At 39.3% G+C, this 18417-nt stretch overlaps 1 protein-coding gene across 1 annotated transcript in view; it reads left to right on the top strand.

The window, feature by feature from the left end:
• LOC129328957 (forkhead box protein K2-like) overlaps window positions 1-15485 on the top strand; it is a 38980-nt gene extending 23495 nt beyond the window's left edge. The window contains exons 3-9 of the mRNA XM_054978297.1: window positions 3472-3619; window positions 3844-3990; window positions 5206-5399; window positions 7531-7706; window positions 9895-10191; window positions 10366-10575; window positions 13378-15485. Coding sequence (XP_054834272.1) covers window positions 3472-3619; window positions 3844-3990; window positions 5206-5399; window positions 7531-7706; window positions 9895-10191; window positions 10366-10575; window positions 13378-13574 — 1369 coding nt within the window. The 3' untranslated portion in view covers window positions 13575-15485. The remainder of the gene's footprint in view (window positions 1-3471; window positions 3620-3843; window positions 3991-5205; window positions 5400-7530; window positions 7707-9894; window positions 10192-10365; window positions 10576-13377) is intronic.
• The last annotated feature ends 2932 nt before the right edge of the window (window positions 15486-18417 follow it).

The raw sequence follows: 18417 nt of genomic DNA, 5'->3' as shown, positions 1-18417 counted from the left end.
TAAGCAGTGAGCATCCTTGCCAAATATGGGCCATCTTTGATAAATCCTACTTTCAAATCTGCCAGTTCCCATCTACACTGGAATAGTGCATTTTCCATACACTTTGCTCCAGGTACTGCCCACAGAACCACTAAGACACTCCACAGATTGTACTATAAATAGAAAGTAAAATAGATAGCATTCTGTAATATGAATTGCTTCTAGGAGAAAAAGATTTAAATTATCAGGCTGAACATATGGTAATATTTCTTACAGAAAGTCACATGCTTATGTGCTACTTAAGATTACTGCTGAGCTTTATGAGTCACACCTACATCTGGAAGTAGGGGAAACAAAATGTGATAATGCATTTTAAGTATTGGGATTTGAGCACCTCTTTATGATGTGCTTTATGTCCAGGATTTGAGAAGTATCTTCTTGGTTCATGATTCTTATCCTAAAATACTTTGAGACACAAACATGAGTTTTTAAAAATAAGTGAGTGTCCTTAAAATGAAGTTGCCTCTGGTGAATATGAATGTATTTATTGATGAGCTATTTAAATTGACTATTTGCTAATTATGGTTCATTGACACACTTTCACATTATATGAAAACCTGTTGGACAGCAATTTCAAAATAGCAGGTGGTCAGGGTGTTAGAATAGTCAAGGTCAAGATCTAATTGCTTCCTACTAATATAACTACATTTAAAAGGATATAAAACTCTCTTTGAACTGAGTTAAGGTTTTGATTGAAATGTGGTGCTAGCAGTTGTTTAATGAAAAAAGATGTGATATTTAAATCTGCTAATATAAACTTTTGCAGAAGAAATGACATTGTTGTAACATTTCAGTAATTTTATTACTATTGTTCTGTCACCCCCCAGTATGGCAACTCCTTTGCAGGGTTATAAATCTGGTGGCAGTTTTTCCTTTTTGAAAGAATTAGAGAGTGGAGAGTGTGATCAAGGGCCAGGATCCAAAGGCCACACATACAGTATCTTTGCACACGTTGGAGCCTTTTGGCTCCCCTCTGTAGTTGCTCGCTTCTTCTGAAAAGCCACTCCTGAGAACCATCTGGCTTGGCATATGATATGGCATAAGGAAGGGAAATAAGCAATACAGAGGTCTGGACTCCTCTTTAAATTACCCTTTTGTGCATGTTTTAGCACACACTAGAAATTTTAATAAGATAATGAAATTGCAGTATTAATTACTTGGTCAAAGTGTAGAGCATGCCTGGATTTTCAGAAACTGCACTTGGTGATCCTTGGTATCAAAACAAACATTCTATCATGCAATTTTATCAATGTCCTTTCCTAGCTGAACAAAACATAAACAGCAAATCCCAAGAGAAGCAATTGTAACCATATACAGCTGTCTCTTGGGAGACATATGTGTGCTCATATGAACAAAGCAGAAGAAGATCTACAGATGCTAATGTTTCCATTGAACTTTTTACTTTATTTATGGAACCATTTATATTCCACTTTGTTTCACCAAAGGGGTTCAGAACACTTAATACTGAACTTTGTCTGTCTGAAACATAAAAATAATTAATTGTAATTTTCTTACTCCTTTGTCCATCAGGCTTTTACAATAAAACTTTCTCAAAATTAGTTGATGATGAAACTGTTTAAGTAATATCGTATCTTTGTTACCTGACTGATTTTTTTCAAGTTGATTAAAAAATGCCCCTCATCACTGGATAACCTTTTTTTTTAAAGTTAACAGATATTTAAAGTAAGAATTTTAAAACTGTAGACAGCAGCTGTCATTGTCAAAGAGGCAGTCCCTCCTCTTCTAGGGACAGAATGCTTATTCTAAGGTGATGTCTGCTGCAACATACTGTCTAAGTATATTGTATTTTAAAAAAATACTGCTTTAGCTGTATATAATTTTTAAATATAAAACTAATAAAAAGAATTCCTCTAATTGGGTAACAGCCTTATTGAACACCATTTTTGGTTTTTGTTGAAAACTAGGTGGGAAATGGAATAGTAGCTACGTGCTCATTATATGCACACTATGTTTATTAAAAAATCAGAAGAAAGTTTCAGAAACCTTTTAAAGTTAACAATAGTGTTTTGAGAGATTCAAGTTATTTAGCAGTTTGGCTTGGTAAATAACTTCCATAAGTTAATAAAGTTGCTGCTTTATCAGCAATACATTTTAGAAGTTAAAAGTTCAACATTTTGAACAGTTTAAAATTGGTGACTTTGAATTGAAAACTTTAATTGATAAGTTTGATAGGTATCAGCTTTAAGTTTTGAAACAGACTAGTGATCCATATTTGTTTAAAATATAGAGTTGCATCCAAAGATGCCTTTCACCTGCAGAAGAGCAGGACAAAACTTTTGCCAGTTCCCTCTCACGATAGATCCCTCAACCTTCTGAGAGCAAAGTGAGCTGCCGTGGGTTGGAGGGGGGATACCCATCCTACAAACAGTGCTTTTCTTGTGGCCCTTTGGTTCCAACTTGTGTTTTGGACAGGTAACTATCAGTATAGTAAAAGCTTTGTTATTCAGCATTCATGGGGAATGGGGGTTAATTAAATCTGCTAAATATTCAGACTTATTGCTGTGCCTTGTGCTCTACCCAGGGGAATCCTCAGCATCCCAACCTGGCCCCATTAGGAATGCTGTGGTGATAGCTCCTGTACCTCACCTTTCCCTGAGCCACAAAGCCATCCTGTGCAGCAGGCAGGCAAGCTGCCCAAAAGCCTTCCGACTTTCCTCAGCTTGAAACAGCCTAAAGTTGGAGACACTCTCGGATGACAGCAGCTGGTTGTTCTGGCTGACAGAGAACCAAACCAATAGACATAAAGGCCATGCGTTAAACATAAACATCATAAAAATTGTCCATAAAACAGAGGTAGACCATTAAAATAATTGATAAGATAAAACCCCTAATTAAAAGCCATAGTAAAAAGATGTGTTTTGACCTGGCACCTAAAAGAAAGCAAAGTAGGTGCCAGGTAAGCTGCAAGAGGGAGGCTGTTCCAGATGCAAGATGCCACCAAAGAAAATACCCTGTCTCCATTCACCACCTACCTTACCTCTGAGAGCAGGGCTTGTGAGGCAGAGTTTAACTGGTAGGCTGGATAATGTGAGAAGATGGTCCTTCAGCTACCCTGGCACCAAGCCGTTTAGGGCCTTCAAGATAAGAACCAGCACTTTGAATTTTGCCCGGAAAAAGATGGGTAGCCATGCAGATCTTTCAGCACAGAGGTGATAACGGTATAACCCACAGATCTGCTAATTACTGCTTTAGAGAAGAGAGGGGGAACTTCCAAGTGAGAAGATATTTCTGCAACTACTAATGTTCATAGCACTGAATGATTTTGATTTGCAAGAGTTACTGTGGAAATTGTTGCAGATATTATAATTGTATGTTGGTTTTGGGTTTTGGGGTGTAACATGGGCTGTTTGATGTACAATGTGATGGTGATATATGCTGTAATAGAATAGCAAGCTTCTCTCTATTTGACAGTGCTGCAAATTCCTGCCCATCTAGCCCCCGTGGGGCAGGTTCTTCAGGGTACAAAATGGGTCGTGTAATACCATCTGACCTGCATCTAATGGCTGACAATTCACAGTCAGAAAATGACAAAGAGGCATCGGGGGGAGATAGCCCAAAGGTAAATTTTCGATTAGAATCTAAGCTGTACAAATAAATCTGTGAGTCCAATGTTATATTAATGGAAATATATTAATCGAAGAAGCAAAAGTAGCTCTCCTAGATCTGGCTTAACAGGAATAGAAAATGGCTGATCTTTTCAGGCTTCCTTAATTGTTATGATGCACAAGTGATGTTGTCGAAAACTTATATTATGCAAATAATTTAGTCTCTTTTTTTGTATAGGATGACTCAAAGCCTCCTTATTCCTATGCACAACTAATAGTACAAGCAATTACGATGGCACCTGATAAGCAACTCACACTAAATGGAATTTATACGCACATAACTAAAAACTACCCTTACTACAGGACAGCAGACAAGGGCTGGCAGGTAAAAGTAATACTGTTTTAAACAGATGGTTGAAAGAAGCTGTGGTAGAATACCTAAACTGGTCATATTTTTTCTAGCTATGGTTTTACTGAATGGCTTCATAGACTTTTAAAATCAGATATCACTGTTGTTGCAGCAATTTCTCTGATTTTGTTCCTAGAGTCTTTCTACTAAACAAATGTTTACTCTTCACAGTTTTAGTGACTCCACAAAAAAATGACCTGTATTCTTGTACAGATGATGGTGGTAGCAGACCATGGAGAAAGAAGGGTGGAGTTATAAAATGTTAGAAATCTAGTAGATGAATGTTTCTTTCACAGTGAAGATTAAACTTGAATGTCTGCCATATGTAGCACAGATAGGGAATCTGAATAGTTTTTGCTCCTTATACAGCAAAGCAAATTGACTGTTTTGTGACCTCTTAATCTAGCCTGGCAACTATTGGGATGTTTCAGAACATGGAACTTCCCAGTACAGATTGGAGTGGTGTAGGGAATGGGAGAAGAAATGAGGCATTTCTGGCAGGAAAGTTAAAAACTTGAGGGGAAGAACATCACAGTGAAGGGTTCTTCACTACCAAAGTCCATGGCTTTCACACAGATGTCAACCCTGTAGCAGATGTTTGTGTATCTTCAAGCTTTTTTCTATAATTATACAGGAAGTGGTAGTAGATCTCCCTTTTGATTTTTTGATTTGAGCAAACCCAAAGGCATCACTATATCTGTGCCAAGAATGTAGTATGAAATGAGCTTGCACAATAAAGTGGGACAAGGCCATGGGGACTTTGAAGGTACAGATAGGAATAGATGCCTTTAGTGAGAAGGCAACTGTGCTTAGGGAGAGATTTGCGAGAGAGGCTTAATGTAGTGAAAACACTTAGCAAAGTGAATGTCCTTTTATTATATAAAACTTGTGAAACAAAACAGTGTTTTGAAGTGTTTTAGGCAAGAAACAATTGGAGAAAGGAATGGAGCTCAGACTCTGATAATATAGATGGTGAAATATTGAGACAAAAAGCAAATTGTATTTGTGGGGTGATATTGTGTCAGATTTTTATTCACTTACATTTTCCCGAATCGGAAAATGCAGTGTTATTTAAAACTTCTAGTATTGCCCAATGAATCAGTGCTAGCCTGGAGTCTGATCTCATAAGAGATCATTCCAGCTTGGTGCTGAAGAGAGTGATAATTTCTACATATCTCTTATATCCCATAGAATTCAATACGTCACAATCTCTCTCTGAATCGTTATTTCATCAAAGTACCACGTTCCCAGGAAGAACCAGGCAAAGGCTCCTTCTGGAGGATAGACCCAGCCTCTGAAAGCAAATTGATAGAGCAGGCTTTTAGGAAAAGGCGACCGAGGGGAGTACCTTGCTTTAGAACCCCACTGGGACCTCTGTCTTCTAGGTAAGGAAACGAAGTGGGGGGCTAAAAACACAGTTTTAGAAACTACATCTTAAGTATGTGCCATGTTCAGCTGGGTGTGGGATAACCACAGTACTTTTTAATTAATAGCAGTAGTAAAGTTCGTTGTGATTATGAAGGCATTTCCCAAATAGAGAAAGAGCGTTGGATGTGATTGTCTAAGGAGCCATTAAAATTTATTTTTGAGGTGAGTTGCATTTTTGCTTCATGTTCAGGATCTGATTACCATATTTAAGGTCATGAAATCTTTCCCCTAGTGAGATTGGCTATTAATGCTGCTTTTCTAGGTTGTGGCCCTTTTAGAGAGGGGATGCATTGCATGTATTGGATGCTCTAAGCTAAGCAAGGAGTGGAGGGCCCAAGTCACCTTGTGCAGTTGCAAACCGGTTAGTTTGCATTACACCTCTCCCTCCACACTTTCTGCTCAGGAGTTATGTACAGCAAATAGTTGTTCCCTTTATGTTTATTTATTTTATTTAACTTAATTGTACCCTGCCTTTCTCCACAACAGCAACTCAAATTGGCATCCGTCATTCTCCTCTCCTCCATTTTATCCTCACAGTGGTTATGGGTGTGCTTGAGGGACCCAAGGTCACCCAGCAAGCTTCCATGGCCGAGTGAGAATTTGAACCTGTTTCTCTCAGATCCTATTTTGGAACTCTGACCACTAGGAAGACTGCCTCCCCAGACTGGCCTTAGTGACTGCTAAGCCTCACCACTTAGTAGTCACTAGTGAATGCAGCTCACAATTCAACAAGCTTTTTTTTTTTTGTTTCGTCTTTCTCCATAACAAGTTAATTCCTTGAGTCTTCTGGAGATATATATATTCTTTCATTCATTCTGCATGGACTTACAGATCTAATGAACCAGCTTCAGAATGGGATGATTTAGGAGCAGTGGATGAAAGAATACTTAACTCCTTTTCCCCACATCGTATCTCCGTGTCACTCTTCCTTTGTCTTTTTTGGAATGTTCCTTGCAAACACATAATTGAAACCAAGTAAGGGGGTACTGGATTAGGAGCAGAGAAGCAGCCAGCAGGAAAAGGGTTGTACATCTCCCCCCCCCCCCCCCGTTCTACCCCCTGTCCACTGCTCATCATCCTGTTTTGAAACTACTTTCCCCTCCCCATGCATGTGCCTTTTTCTTTAAAAAGCCAACGACGCATTTGCAGGTAATGTGTGGTGAAGCCTCCTGAATATGTTACTTTTCATTTGTTGTTGCTTTCAGTTTCTGGCACAGTATAATCAGGATAATTTCATTGGTGGGTGGCCAAGTATGTGGAAAGTAAAACCTTAAGTGAAGAATTTGGACTTGTTGGCCTTCTGATGTATCTTTTGAGCAAGATTAAAATGGGGCATAAAATTGTAGCTTAAATTGAGTTGTTAATAATACAGCTTTTGGGGTATCTTTTTAAAATATTGTCTGGTTGGTTTACCTTAACTTTGAAGATGATTCCAATGTATTTGCTGTTGACTTGTACACAAACACATGTGGTTACGTTGGAGGAAGGCTTCAGCTACACAAGTGTTTTGAAAAAGAATTTAATGAAAGTTAGTAGTCTCTTGAAAGGAAATATTCCTCAGGAGGTACATTTTTATACAGGGATTTTTCTTAGTGTACATTTTGATACTGTTAAAATTAAAGTAGAAGTCATAGTAGCTTGTAATTATCTGATACTTAATTTTTCTGTATTGGCTCATAAATAGTATATCTAGGTGAATATTTAAAATAAGACCTTTGAGAGAAACAAACATTGAGAAAGCAAAGGGGAGCAAACAAAACAAGAACCAGAATGGTGCTACCTTGAGGGGGAGATACTAGAGGGAGGAGTTCTGTACCTAATGAAGTGTACATATCACACATCTCTTACTGAAAAGCTGATACATTTTCACTTCCTTTTGTCTTCTCCCAGTTTCTCATCTGCTAGCATAACTGTTTAGTCTGCCTTTTGAGTTCTCTGTGTCATTAATATAGTACAAAATTAGTATTTTGAAGCCTTGGTAAACAAGCTCCTCCCTGTGGAAAGCACATGTATTGCATGTTGTTTGAGGTAGACTTCTTGCTCAAACCATCAGTTCTAACAATGTTGTTTTTCGTTCTTTATTTACAGAAGTGCCCCAGCTTCCCCTAATCATTCGGGAGTGCTATCTGCTCACTCAAGTGGCGTGCAGACCCCAGAGAGCCTGTCGAGGGAAGGGTCTCCTGTTCCAATGGAGCCGGAGCAGAACACTATCCAGCCAAAGTTAGCAGTGATACAAGAAGCACGATTTGCACAGAGTGCGCCAGGTGAAATTTTCTTACAGTGCTTGTTGTATTTAATAATAATGAAAGGCTAATAATCTTGTAGTTGGATTGTTAATTTTAAATCTCAGTTATATAAGATGAAGTTGAAATGCGTTTGTCATCTGAAAATTGTAAAGGACCTGTTCTGAAATTCCCCAAATGGTCTGGATGGGTCCCTGAGTTGCTACAGTTTGGCTGCTTTCCACATTTCTGGGATAATGTTGAAAGCTTTGAACCATGCAAGAAGAGTTAACAAGGCAGATCTTTCCTATGCCAGCATTGGAAGTAGCAGCAAAGGGATTGGTAGGAGCTGCATTATGAACTGCATGGTCTGCCACTTCTGATTTTACTCCAGCAAGTAAATGCTCACAGGCTGGAAAGCCACTGAATCCATAGCCAAGAACATTTGTTAAAATTTACAGTGTTTAAAGAATAGCAGTTTGTAATAGCATTTTAAAACACATAATTTCTCTTTACAATCAAACTCATGAAACGTACAGATACAGATTGATTAAGGATCAGGCTGAAAGTTTGTTTGAATTCTGCAAGGCAATTAGTATTTTTCAGAACAGTTATATGTGGTCTGAAACACAGAGGTGTAATTTTTTTTATTTCAAGGAGTGAAAAGGAGCAAGATCTATGAAAGGTTTCAAGGGCATGATCTTGTCAGTATCCAAGATTAAACTGCAGAAGTTTTTTCATGCTCATAATAATAAAAACTATTGATACAGTGACTCCACAAGAAAACTGCTTGCTCTTGGTATCAGTCCTGATAATTATTATTATATTACCTGAAAACACCCATCCAACACAGATTCCTTGATAATGTCTCTGCGCAGCTGGCAAGCCAGTACTTGTAGCATAAGACATGTAGCATGGATCCTGGTTGTCCAGCATCAAGTTCTCCCCAGTGTACATACTTTATCTGTGACATTACCAATGGCCTTCTCATGGCACCACCTCTTTCTCTGAGGTTGGGGGCTGGAGGATGGAAGCTGAGGTGACTAGGCAAGCTGGTACCGAGTCACGGAATTGGGCTACATCTTGGCTAGGCAGAAGGAATGTCAGGCAGGTAACCAATAACTGGTGATGCTAGCTCTGATGGCTAGCTATGTGTTTGAAAACAGGAAAAGGCATTGCTGGTGCTTTAGTTGTTAGAGTCAGACTAGGATCTGGGGGACCCAAGTTCAAATCCCCACTCTGCCATGGAAGTTTGTTGATTGAGCTTGGGTCAGTCGCACACTCTAAGTCTAACCCACCTCATAGAGTTGTGTTATGATAAAATGGAGGAGAGAAGAATGATGTTAGCCACTTTGGATCCTATTTCATTATAAATGAAATAAATAAGGATGGCTCCTCTCCCATCAGCATATGATTCCTTTCTGAAGCCAGAAAGATGGAGTAGGTTGTTGGATCCTAGCACCTGCTGCATGGCTGTCCTACTTCTCTGAAACATGGGTTGTTTTCTGCTTCTAGGAAACAATCCAGGACTTTGAGCAGCAGTGTTGCTGCAAGTACCAAGCTGCTGCTTTCCTGCTAGCTGTGGAATAGCCATGCCTGAGGAAGTAGAATTCAGGAGCTGTTCTCTGAATAAGAGAGCATTGTTTGCTGCTACTTGCACCAACAGAAGTTATTGGTACCTCCTCAGTGATATGAGTGCTGGCAGTAATAACAGTCTTAGTGCAGAGAACAGTCTCTGGGTTCTAGTACCCTAGAACAGCTGTTCCAAGGCTACAAGGAGGGAAGAGCTAGAAATGCAGCATGGTTTGGCCAACAGTTGGCATGTGGACTGTGGTTAATATTATGCCTGCTTTGCAGTAAAGCAGAGTTGATGAAAAAAAGGTGTTCTAGACTAGTATATAAATGTAACTAGTATATAAATGTATATTTTCACTCTGTCATGATTTGAGGATAAAGCAACATGTAGCAGGATGGACCAAAGAGGGGAAAGCAAATGAAATAATTTGTTTCAATATTCGGATTATGTGTGAGATATTTTAATTTACTTATAAATAAGTTTTTTGCCTGTTACTCGTACTGAAGAGTACCATAATATTGTTCAGTTTAACTGGATTAACCTTTAGCATCCTTGCACAGATCATTGAAGGGGTGTTTCCTTTCAAGGGAACAAGTTGCTCATCCTACTGTGAAAGGAAGATAATGTGACCCATTTTTTTTTCTGCTTTGGTAGGATCGCCCTTATCTAGCCAGCCCGTTTTAATTACTGTACAGAGGCAGCTACCACAGACTATGAAACCTGTCACATACACTGTTGCAGCTCCTGTGACAACATCGACATCCCAGCAGCCTGTAGTACAAACAGTTCATGTTGTCCATCAGATACCAGCAGTGTCTGTCACAAATGTGACTGGATTAGCACCAGCAAATACTTACACTGTAGCTGGTCAAGCAGTGGTCACACAGGCAGCAATGGTAGCCCAGCCTAAGGGAGAACCTCAAGAGAATGGAGACCACAATGAAATGAAAGGTGAGAATTTCGTTCCATTTCCCATTGATCCTTTTATTATTTTATCTTCAGTGGTTACTAGCAGAGAGAACAGCATCTTTCTTTTGTTCTTTGCTGATTTCTCTTAAGTATCTATTCCTTACTAATAGGCACTTGCTTCCAGCTGTTTTTAACAGATTATGCTTTTCTTCCCAGTTAAAGTGGAGCCTGTACCTGCAGTTAGCCATACAACTATAGGAGCTGCTAGTCGGATCATTCAGACTTCTCAGACTGCACCCCTGCAGACGGTTACCATAGTGCAACAAACACCTCTAGGTCAACACCAGCTACCAATAAAAACGGTAACACAGAATGGAACACATATAGTACCCATCACCACAGCAATTCAAGGTCAGGCCAACACTGGTAAGCATTTGTAATAGTCATCTTTAGTGGTGTAAATTTCTTGTGTGAAAGAGTAATGTCCGGATTTAAGTAGATCACTGTTTCTCCAGATCATTAGATCCCTTGCCTTACTTGTAGGAAGCTGCTATCTTGACACATTAAGCTTTAATCCTTTCTTCATAAGATTTAGTCTCTGTTGCCTTTAGGAACTTGAGTAGGGATCCAGCGAGCTACATAACTAATTTTCCTTTTTCATTAGGCCTTTGGGTTTGAAGAGCAGCCCCCCATGCCAGGTGGCAGCTTGTTTTGAAACGGAACAGAATGTTTTCAAAGGAAAAATGTTCACCCCCTTGGATATGTTCAAAGTCTTATGTGTGCCTAAAGCAGTTCTCTGTAACCTGTAGTTAGTAGAATCTTGACTGTGTTCCTTCAAGATTCAAACACCACATTAAACGTTTCCTAATTCTAGCTTTATTTTTTTTCAGAACCTTAAAATACATTTCTTTAAAACGTATTGTAGCTATTTATTTGACTCTTATACAAGGCACATAGCTTATAGAGCTGGCATAGTTTAGTGGTTAGAGTATCAGACTAGGACCTGAGATGACCAGATTCAAATCCACTCTATCATGGAAGTTTGCTGGGTGACCCTGGGCCCATCAGTCTCGCAGTCTTAACCTATCTCAAAAGGTTATTGTTTGCCTGCCTGCCATGACTCCACTTGCCTGGTGGGGGTGGAGTATCTTGCTCCTTCATCCCCCCAAGTGCTGGCTCTACCTACCTGGCCCAGGCAGTGGCTCCCCCTCCCTGAAAATGGCACTCAAAATGTGAGATCTGTTATTCCGTTTTAAAATTTACAATTGTTTTTTAGATTTTTGTGCTAACCTTGGGGCTGTATACCCTCCCCCCCATTCTGTACCTGACCCAGTGTGCGGATTTAATGATCTGCATGCTGAAATCATGGTTCATAATTAGATGTAGGATAGCATAAGAGCTATACAGATAAAATACACAGATGTAGCTGTGTATTTCATGCCTTTACCGAAAGGAATAGTTGAGCATGATCTGTTTCTCTGTACTGAGAGAAATAACATCTTACATAATGAATTCTAGCCTATATTCTGCAAAATGTTTAAATTTGCATGATTCTACTCTCTGCTGTTTTTCTAATGCAAATGTAAACATTTCAATCAAATTTTGAAGGACAGATTTCTAGTCTGTTTTCTCTCCAATGACTTCTGAGGCTAATCTTTCAATTCTCTTTATATTGTATGACTGTTTGATGTGTTTAGCTTCAAAGCATTTAGTAAATGGAGTATGTTCCATGGAGCTACCTACCTTCGACCAGTTGAGGCAGTAAAACCATGGTTGGATTTCTTTAGTAAGGTGGACAGTAGTGTGACAGCATGTACACATTAAATGACTGTACTTTTTTTGACGTGTGAAAATAATTAATCCCTTTAAAATTGGAACGAATTGGTTAATTGAACAACTGTGATGGTCTTTGAACTGAACATCTGTCCCAGTAGATTTACTGGAGAATTGAGCAGATTTCTTAGGGATAGATCACTGGAGGTACTAATAGACACTGCAGGGCAGATAGAGAGTAGTCAGGCAATTGCTCATTCTTTGTGCTTGGATTTAGTTCAGCTGAGAGCTCCTCTTGGTCCCACTTCCATCTACTATCAGGTCATCAGAAGCAGGAAGCAGCCAGGAGCCCCTGCATCATCCCCTGGATCTAGCTTAAACTGAGATTGAACCCCCTTCCCAAGGAATGTTTATATTGAAGTTGGTTTGCCTTTTTTATTCTTGCGAACCAATATGGAAGACCATTTTGACTGAAAATTAGACTCAACATTGAAATCAAAAGGATTTTCCTTGTGAATTGAGGAAATTCTTCACCCAGATCTTCTGTCCCTACATCTCTGGGTTTAAATATTTCTTTCCAATTCTGCCAGAGATGTTGGTCAATGTAAGGAAACCTCAAATTTGAGGTCATATGTGACAAAATGGAAGGTTTTTCACCGTGGATCTCTCAAAGGGAACAGCATCTCAGGTTCAGCTCTGCTGTGCTTTGTCATTAACTACTAAGGTTTTCTTCAGGATTGCAGCTTTTTGTGATGTAGGAAACATTTCCATTGTGGATATCCACAGAGCATTGCCATCAACCACAGAGTAAATTATTATGCCCTTGATCCACAGAGATTTAGGAAAATTGTACTTGACTTTGTTTTCATATGATCTCTTTTATTCCTGCCATCTGAATTAGAAATCTGATGTATCTTTCATAGGACTGCACAGAACCCATGGCAAAGAAAACAAATCTGCCTTCCATACTTGCAGGAAGAAACTATAGAAATCTTGATCTTTATGGTTGGGTTTCTTACTAGCCATGCTTTCTCCAGAGTCAGTGGATGGAATTGTGTGGAAAAATACTGGCCCACCTCTTGAGACATGGGGGCGTATAGCTTTCATTCTTCTAGAGGGTTCTACATATAGTTTGTGCAGTTACCTTCCCTTGTGTGGGACTATAGTGAACACTTGTAGATAAGCAGCCCTTTTTCAGCCCCCCCTCCCTGCCCCACAAATGTACTACTTGTGTCACTGGTACTTTTGGTTTTCCATCTGTGGAACAACTGAATACTCTCTTCATCTCTTGCTACCTTGTTAGGAATAGCTACAGATGCTACTCATGAAACCACGGACACCCTAGTGAGCTCTAATGGTTTTTCAGACATTTTTTACTGCTAATATTCTGTCATGGAAGAAAGAGTGTTCTTAATTTTCCTGTGTTTCCTCTGTGCTTTTTCTATCCTTTTACAGCTGCTGCAAGTCCCTTACACATGTTAGCTACCCATGCTTCTGCGTCAGCTTCTCTTCCAACAAAACGTCAGAATGGAGACCAGTCTGAACAGCAGGAATTGAAACGTATCAAAACAGAGGATGGGGAAAGCATAGTCATTGCTGTGAATGTTGACACCCCATCTGTGGCAGTGAGTGAACAAAGCAGCCAGAACTAAGGACTTAGAGGAATATTTCTTTTTAAAATAATGCTCCATGGTGCCAAAAGGAGACATTTAAACAGCTAAAACATTGAACATGTTCTCACACAGTGGGGAAAGGGGCCCTGTGATCAGACTTCAACTTTCAGCACTGAGAAAAACGCAGGTGGCCTTAGAACTTCTAATTTAAGCAAAGAAATAAAACAAAACTGTAAACCATCTTGTTCCAGAGGCTGTGACCCCTCCCCCCCACTCCTCCTTGCCGTTCTGAAGTGACTCTGTATACATTGAGAGATACAAAGTTGGGGAAAGCTGCAACTTTAAAACCGCAATTGGATTATTTTAAGGATTGAGTATCTCAGTATATCACTCAGCATGATAAGCGCTTCGTATGACCGGATTTCAGACGATTGTATATTCCTCAAAGGGAACAGAGGCAAGGAGCCATTTCCTACATCTTGGCAGCTAGCCTTTCATAACGACCTACCCGATGCAGTTGTTGGTAGATATGCAGTATTTTGTTGTTCACATGTGGAATTAGAAATTTTTGATGTGTATTTTCATTTTCTTTTCAAAATAATGGGGTCTTTGACATTTCAAATCACTCCATTTCTACTCCAGAAACTTTGGAATCACACAATACTTTTCATGTGAAATTTTGTTTGGTAAAACTGAATGTAGGGTTTTTTAACCAATGGAATGATTTAATTTTGTCCTGTTAAAGTTCAGATAAAGCTACTTTGTTACATCTGCAAATTTTCATATTTTAGCAGTTGCCTGATAAATTTAATCCAATTTTATTACCTTGTGTAGTGATCAAATGCTTCTTTGGGCTTGCATGTAACTGATTAGAAATTACAGTGTAAATGAGCCGTTAACTGACGTAAAGAACTGCTATGAATTTGACCAGAGCTGCACTTATCTGTTTCTCTTTCTTGCTACCTTTTGCTGTTTGTTACTTTGTGTTGACTTTGACTGTCCCTGGCATATTTTTCCAGTCTAAAGTAAAACAAGAGTCTCGCTTAATATTGTGTATGTTTAAAATGACCGACTGTTCATTTAGAAGAGAGAATTCTTTATCACAAGTCCTTTTAAAAAGAGAAAAATCTTGTCAGAGGTATATTCAATATTTTTAAGCGTAAGCACCCCACCAGTAGAAGTTAATCTGACGAGTTTATCCTTAACTTTTGATGTCATACACAGACCTTCTGAGGTCTTCATTAAGAGTAGCTATTGTGGTTTTCTAACAGTGGCTACTGTGCTATAATAAATGTGATTTTTTTTTAAGTGTGTGTTCTGCAGTTGAACATTTTAAAAGTTACTTCAAGAGTTGTGGTAGTAGAATACACCTTGCATTTCAGAACTGAACTGAATGAAAAGCTAAGGCTGCTCTTATATCTTTAATTTGCACACTGTCTAGTCACATATTAAGGTGAGTTAAAGGTGAAGACTGGGCTTTAACCTTTTATTTTCCCTCTCTTTCCCTCTCTCTCTTTTGGCAGTACTATTATTTATATGTCTCTTCTCCACTTTTTTCTTCAAGAACCACCTGTATTTCATGATGGACTGAAATGGCTTGGAATGGCTTATATTTAGGCAGTTTTTGAAAATTGTTTTATCTGAAGACCAAATACGAGAAATCTGTACCAAGTATCATGTTAACCCACACAATAGAGCTGTCACAGTGTCAATGCAGATAATACATATTAAAAGATTATGAAAACTTGCTGTACACTAGCTGAATTTTATAACAGGCACAATAAGATGGGTAAAAACCTAAGTTCTATAACTACAGCATACTTTTTGTGCTGTGGTCACCTTATTAGGAAGCAATTATAATGAATAATTGGATGAAAGACTTGGTTACAAACATACTGATCCATGAATTTTGGGCAGACTGATGCAAGCTTTTGAATAAAAAAAATCTGGTGAAACGCTTCCAGTCAATCAAAATTATTCATGCTTTTTCAAGTTCTTGTATATTATGTCCAGGATAGTTAATAAGCTAAGTAGAGAGGACATTGAAAACAGATTTAGTCTGTAACTGCTGAAGCTGAAATGCTGTAAATGGGTCTTCTGTAGAAATCTTCAGTCAGCATTTAGGCCTAGGATGCTGCAGGGATTTGGTTTTACAGTATGAAATTTGGAGTCTCCATACATAATTCTTTCCAGGTACTCCAGAGGGTATTTACATTTCCTAAATTGAACGAAATCATACTCTTTCCATAAAATTTAAACATCAAAGGAAGCTTTTAAATCTTATAATGCAAGTTAGATATTTTTAAGTGTTCTTGATTGGGGGTGGGGGTCTTGTATACTTCATGAGTAGTTCCAGGATCAGGAGTAGGGGCAGGTTTCTGACCTCATTGCTGTGTTGCTTTTATGTTTATATGAGTTAATAACATTTACTTGAGAGAAACTTGAGAGGAAGTGCACGATGATTAAGCCTCATGCAGTTTGCAAGTGTAAGAAGACCGGGGCAGCTCTCACCTCCTCTACCACATCCTAGGTCATGTGTTTACTTTGACTCAGTAAGTTGGATGGAATTCAGCCTTTTTGTTAGAGTAGTTCCACTTCGGGAACAACTGTAGTTGTTAAATGTCATACTCGGACTGAGCCATGAAGCTCATTAAGTGACCTTGGACCAGGGTTGTCGCTCAGTCTGGCCTACTTCACAGGTTGTTGTGAGGATTGGGGGTGGGTCAGTGGGAAGAACCATGTATGTCAGCTTAAGCTCATTGGAGGAAGGCTTGGATGAAAATGTGACAACTTTGTTGAAATCTTCACAGTCTATGTAATACTTAAGATTAACTTGACTTTTTGATCACTCAGCTGTAAACCCTATCTGAGTATCAAGTCCAGTTAGCTGGACCACTAGTTAACTCGAGACTGTTCAGTTCATCATCATATTATGTGTGTGTTGGGATTGAGTAATGGATATAGATGCAATGTACATAATAATGTTGGTAAGTTGCAATTGAGTTTTGTAAGGATGGGCTCCTGGCTATTTAAAAAATTCTTACCAGTGGCTAGTCATAAAGCTTGTCATATGTATGTGGCAGTAGAGAGCTTGGTCTGCAGCTGTCTGAATGATCTTTTTACTAGGCTTTAATGCTTGCAGCTTGTGCATAAGTAAAACTTGTGATCATTATCAAGTGTACATGGTTTAATCTTATAAATGTTTTGTATAAGTTTAATAGCAGGAAGACAATCCTGCATGACAAGATCCTAACTAGAAAACTGAAATCAAACAGTGCATCTTCTGCACTGTTTACACTTCCCACTGGATTAGTAATGAATATTACTCATGTAGGAGAGCATATGGTGTTGAATCAAATAGATGAAGGGTCTGCAGTGATAGAAATACCGCTTGCTTTAAATATTTGTTGATCCATTAAGAATTTAGCTTGCCCATGCAGGTGGAACATTTCTAACTTAAATTCCAATAACTTAACAAATTCCACAAGATAAAACAGTTGTGCTCAAATACTACCCTCTAATAGAATGTCATAGTATGGCTTGTTTGAAGTTTTCTTAATATGTTCTGTGGCAACTGCTAATTATTAAATCCTCATTTTAGCCAACGGTTAAGCAGGCAACATGCTTACTCCCTACAACTGTCCAGAGGCAACCCTGAGGATGCAGCTGTGTGTCATTAGCATAACTGATTTGCATATGCCACACCCCCTGACATCACCTATCCTGGCCATTCAGGGCCAAAATTGGGCCCCAAATGGCAAAAGGGGGCCCCAAATGGTCAAGATTGGGCTGCTGCTGAGCAAGAGACCACCCATCAGAGGCCCGATCCTGGCTGTTTTGGGACCAATCCTGGTTGTTTCGGGCCTCATCCTGGCCATTTTGGGCCTGAATTGGGCCGTTTTGGCCCCAATCCAGGCCAAAATGGGCCGAAAATGGCCAAAAATCAGGTGAGGGGGCCACCTGATGTGACCTTTTTGGAGAACTACCAGAACTGCGTTCCTGTGCGTTCCCCCTCAAAATGAGCCCTGCCTGTTACCATGTCATTACCATGATTATCTGTAATGGGAACACAAAATCCCAAGATGCTTGGCAATTACTAAACCCCCTCTCCTGAACAATCCATTCCCCCACCCGTTTGGGTGTTTATCACCAGTGCAGCATGAACTTGTATTTTTCTTTGATTCTACTGATTTCCTGGGCAATGGCATTTCCCCCTTCTAATCTGATTGTTGAAAGAAAGGAGCCCATTGTTCTCGTCAGTCATCTTTGGAGGCAAACTGCAGAGAGCTGACATTCTCCTTCCTCTGTAGGCAAGGAACCCTTTTTTTCTCTGAAAGTACCATCTGGGGCCAGCTTGTTTAGTGGCCCAATTCACTTGAAACTTGGATGTTTTTTAGCTCCACTGCAGTTTTGGTGTCATTTAGTCACCTCCTCTCCGATAGTGAATAATGGCATAACTACAATGTTTGTGTGAGGGGTCTACCCAGGAAGATGTCCTCACTTTGTGAAAGGAAGCAGACCACAACTAACACAGTTTTCAGTAGAAAGGGTAAAAAAAATGTCAGTAGAAGAATAGAAAAATGACTGCAGTTCTTTGGCAGACTGGAGCTCTCCTTCTAGGGCAGCAACTTGACTGCCATTTTAGGAATCGGAGAGAAGTGAAGCTGCACAGAGTGGCATCTACTTCAGGGGTCTGTAAAATCTCAGCACGGGATCTCTCTTCCCCCACCCACCCCCGGAACTGCTGGACAAGAAAGTATAACAATTTTAGCAGCATGTTTAGGTTTATCTCACTACTCCCTTACGCGCCCCAAATTTGGGCTAAAAAAAGTATGTCTAGAAATTGCCTATGCACTATCTACATTTTAAAATAGTTTTTGGT

Source organism: Eublepharis macularius, chromosome 4 (genome assembly GCF_028583425.1).
Source record: "Eublepharis macularius isolate TG4126 chromosome 4, MPM_Emac_v1.0, whole genome shotgun sequence".
NCBI classification, from domain to species: Eukaryota; Metazoa; Chordata; class Lepidosauria; order Squamata; family Eublepharidae; genus Eublepharis; species Eublepharis macularius.
The sequence above is the reverse complement of the archived record's forward strand: the minus strand, read 5'-3'. Positions and strand labels throughout refer to the sequence as shown.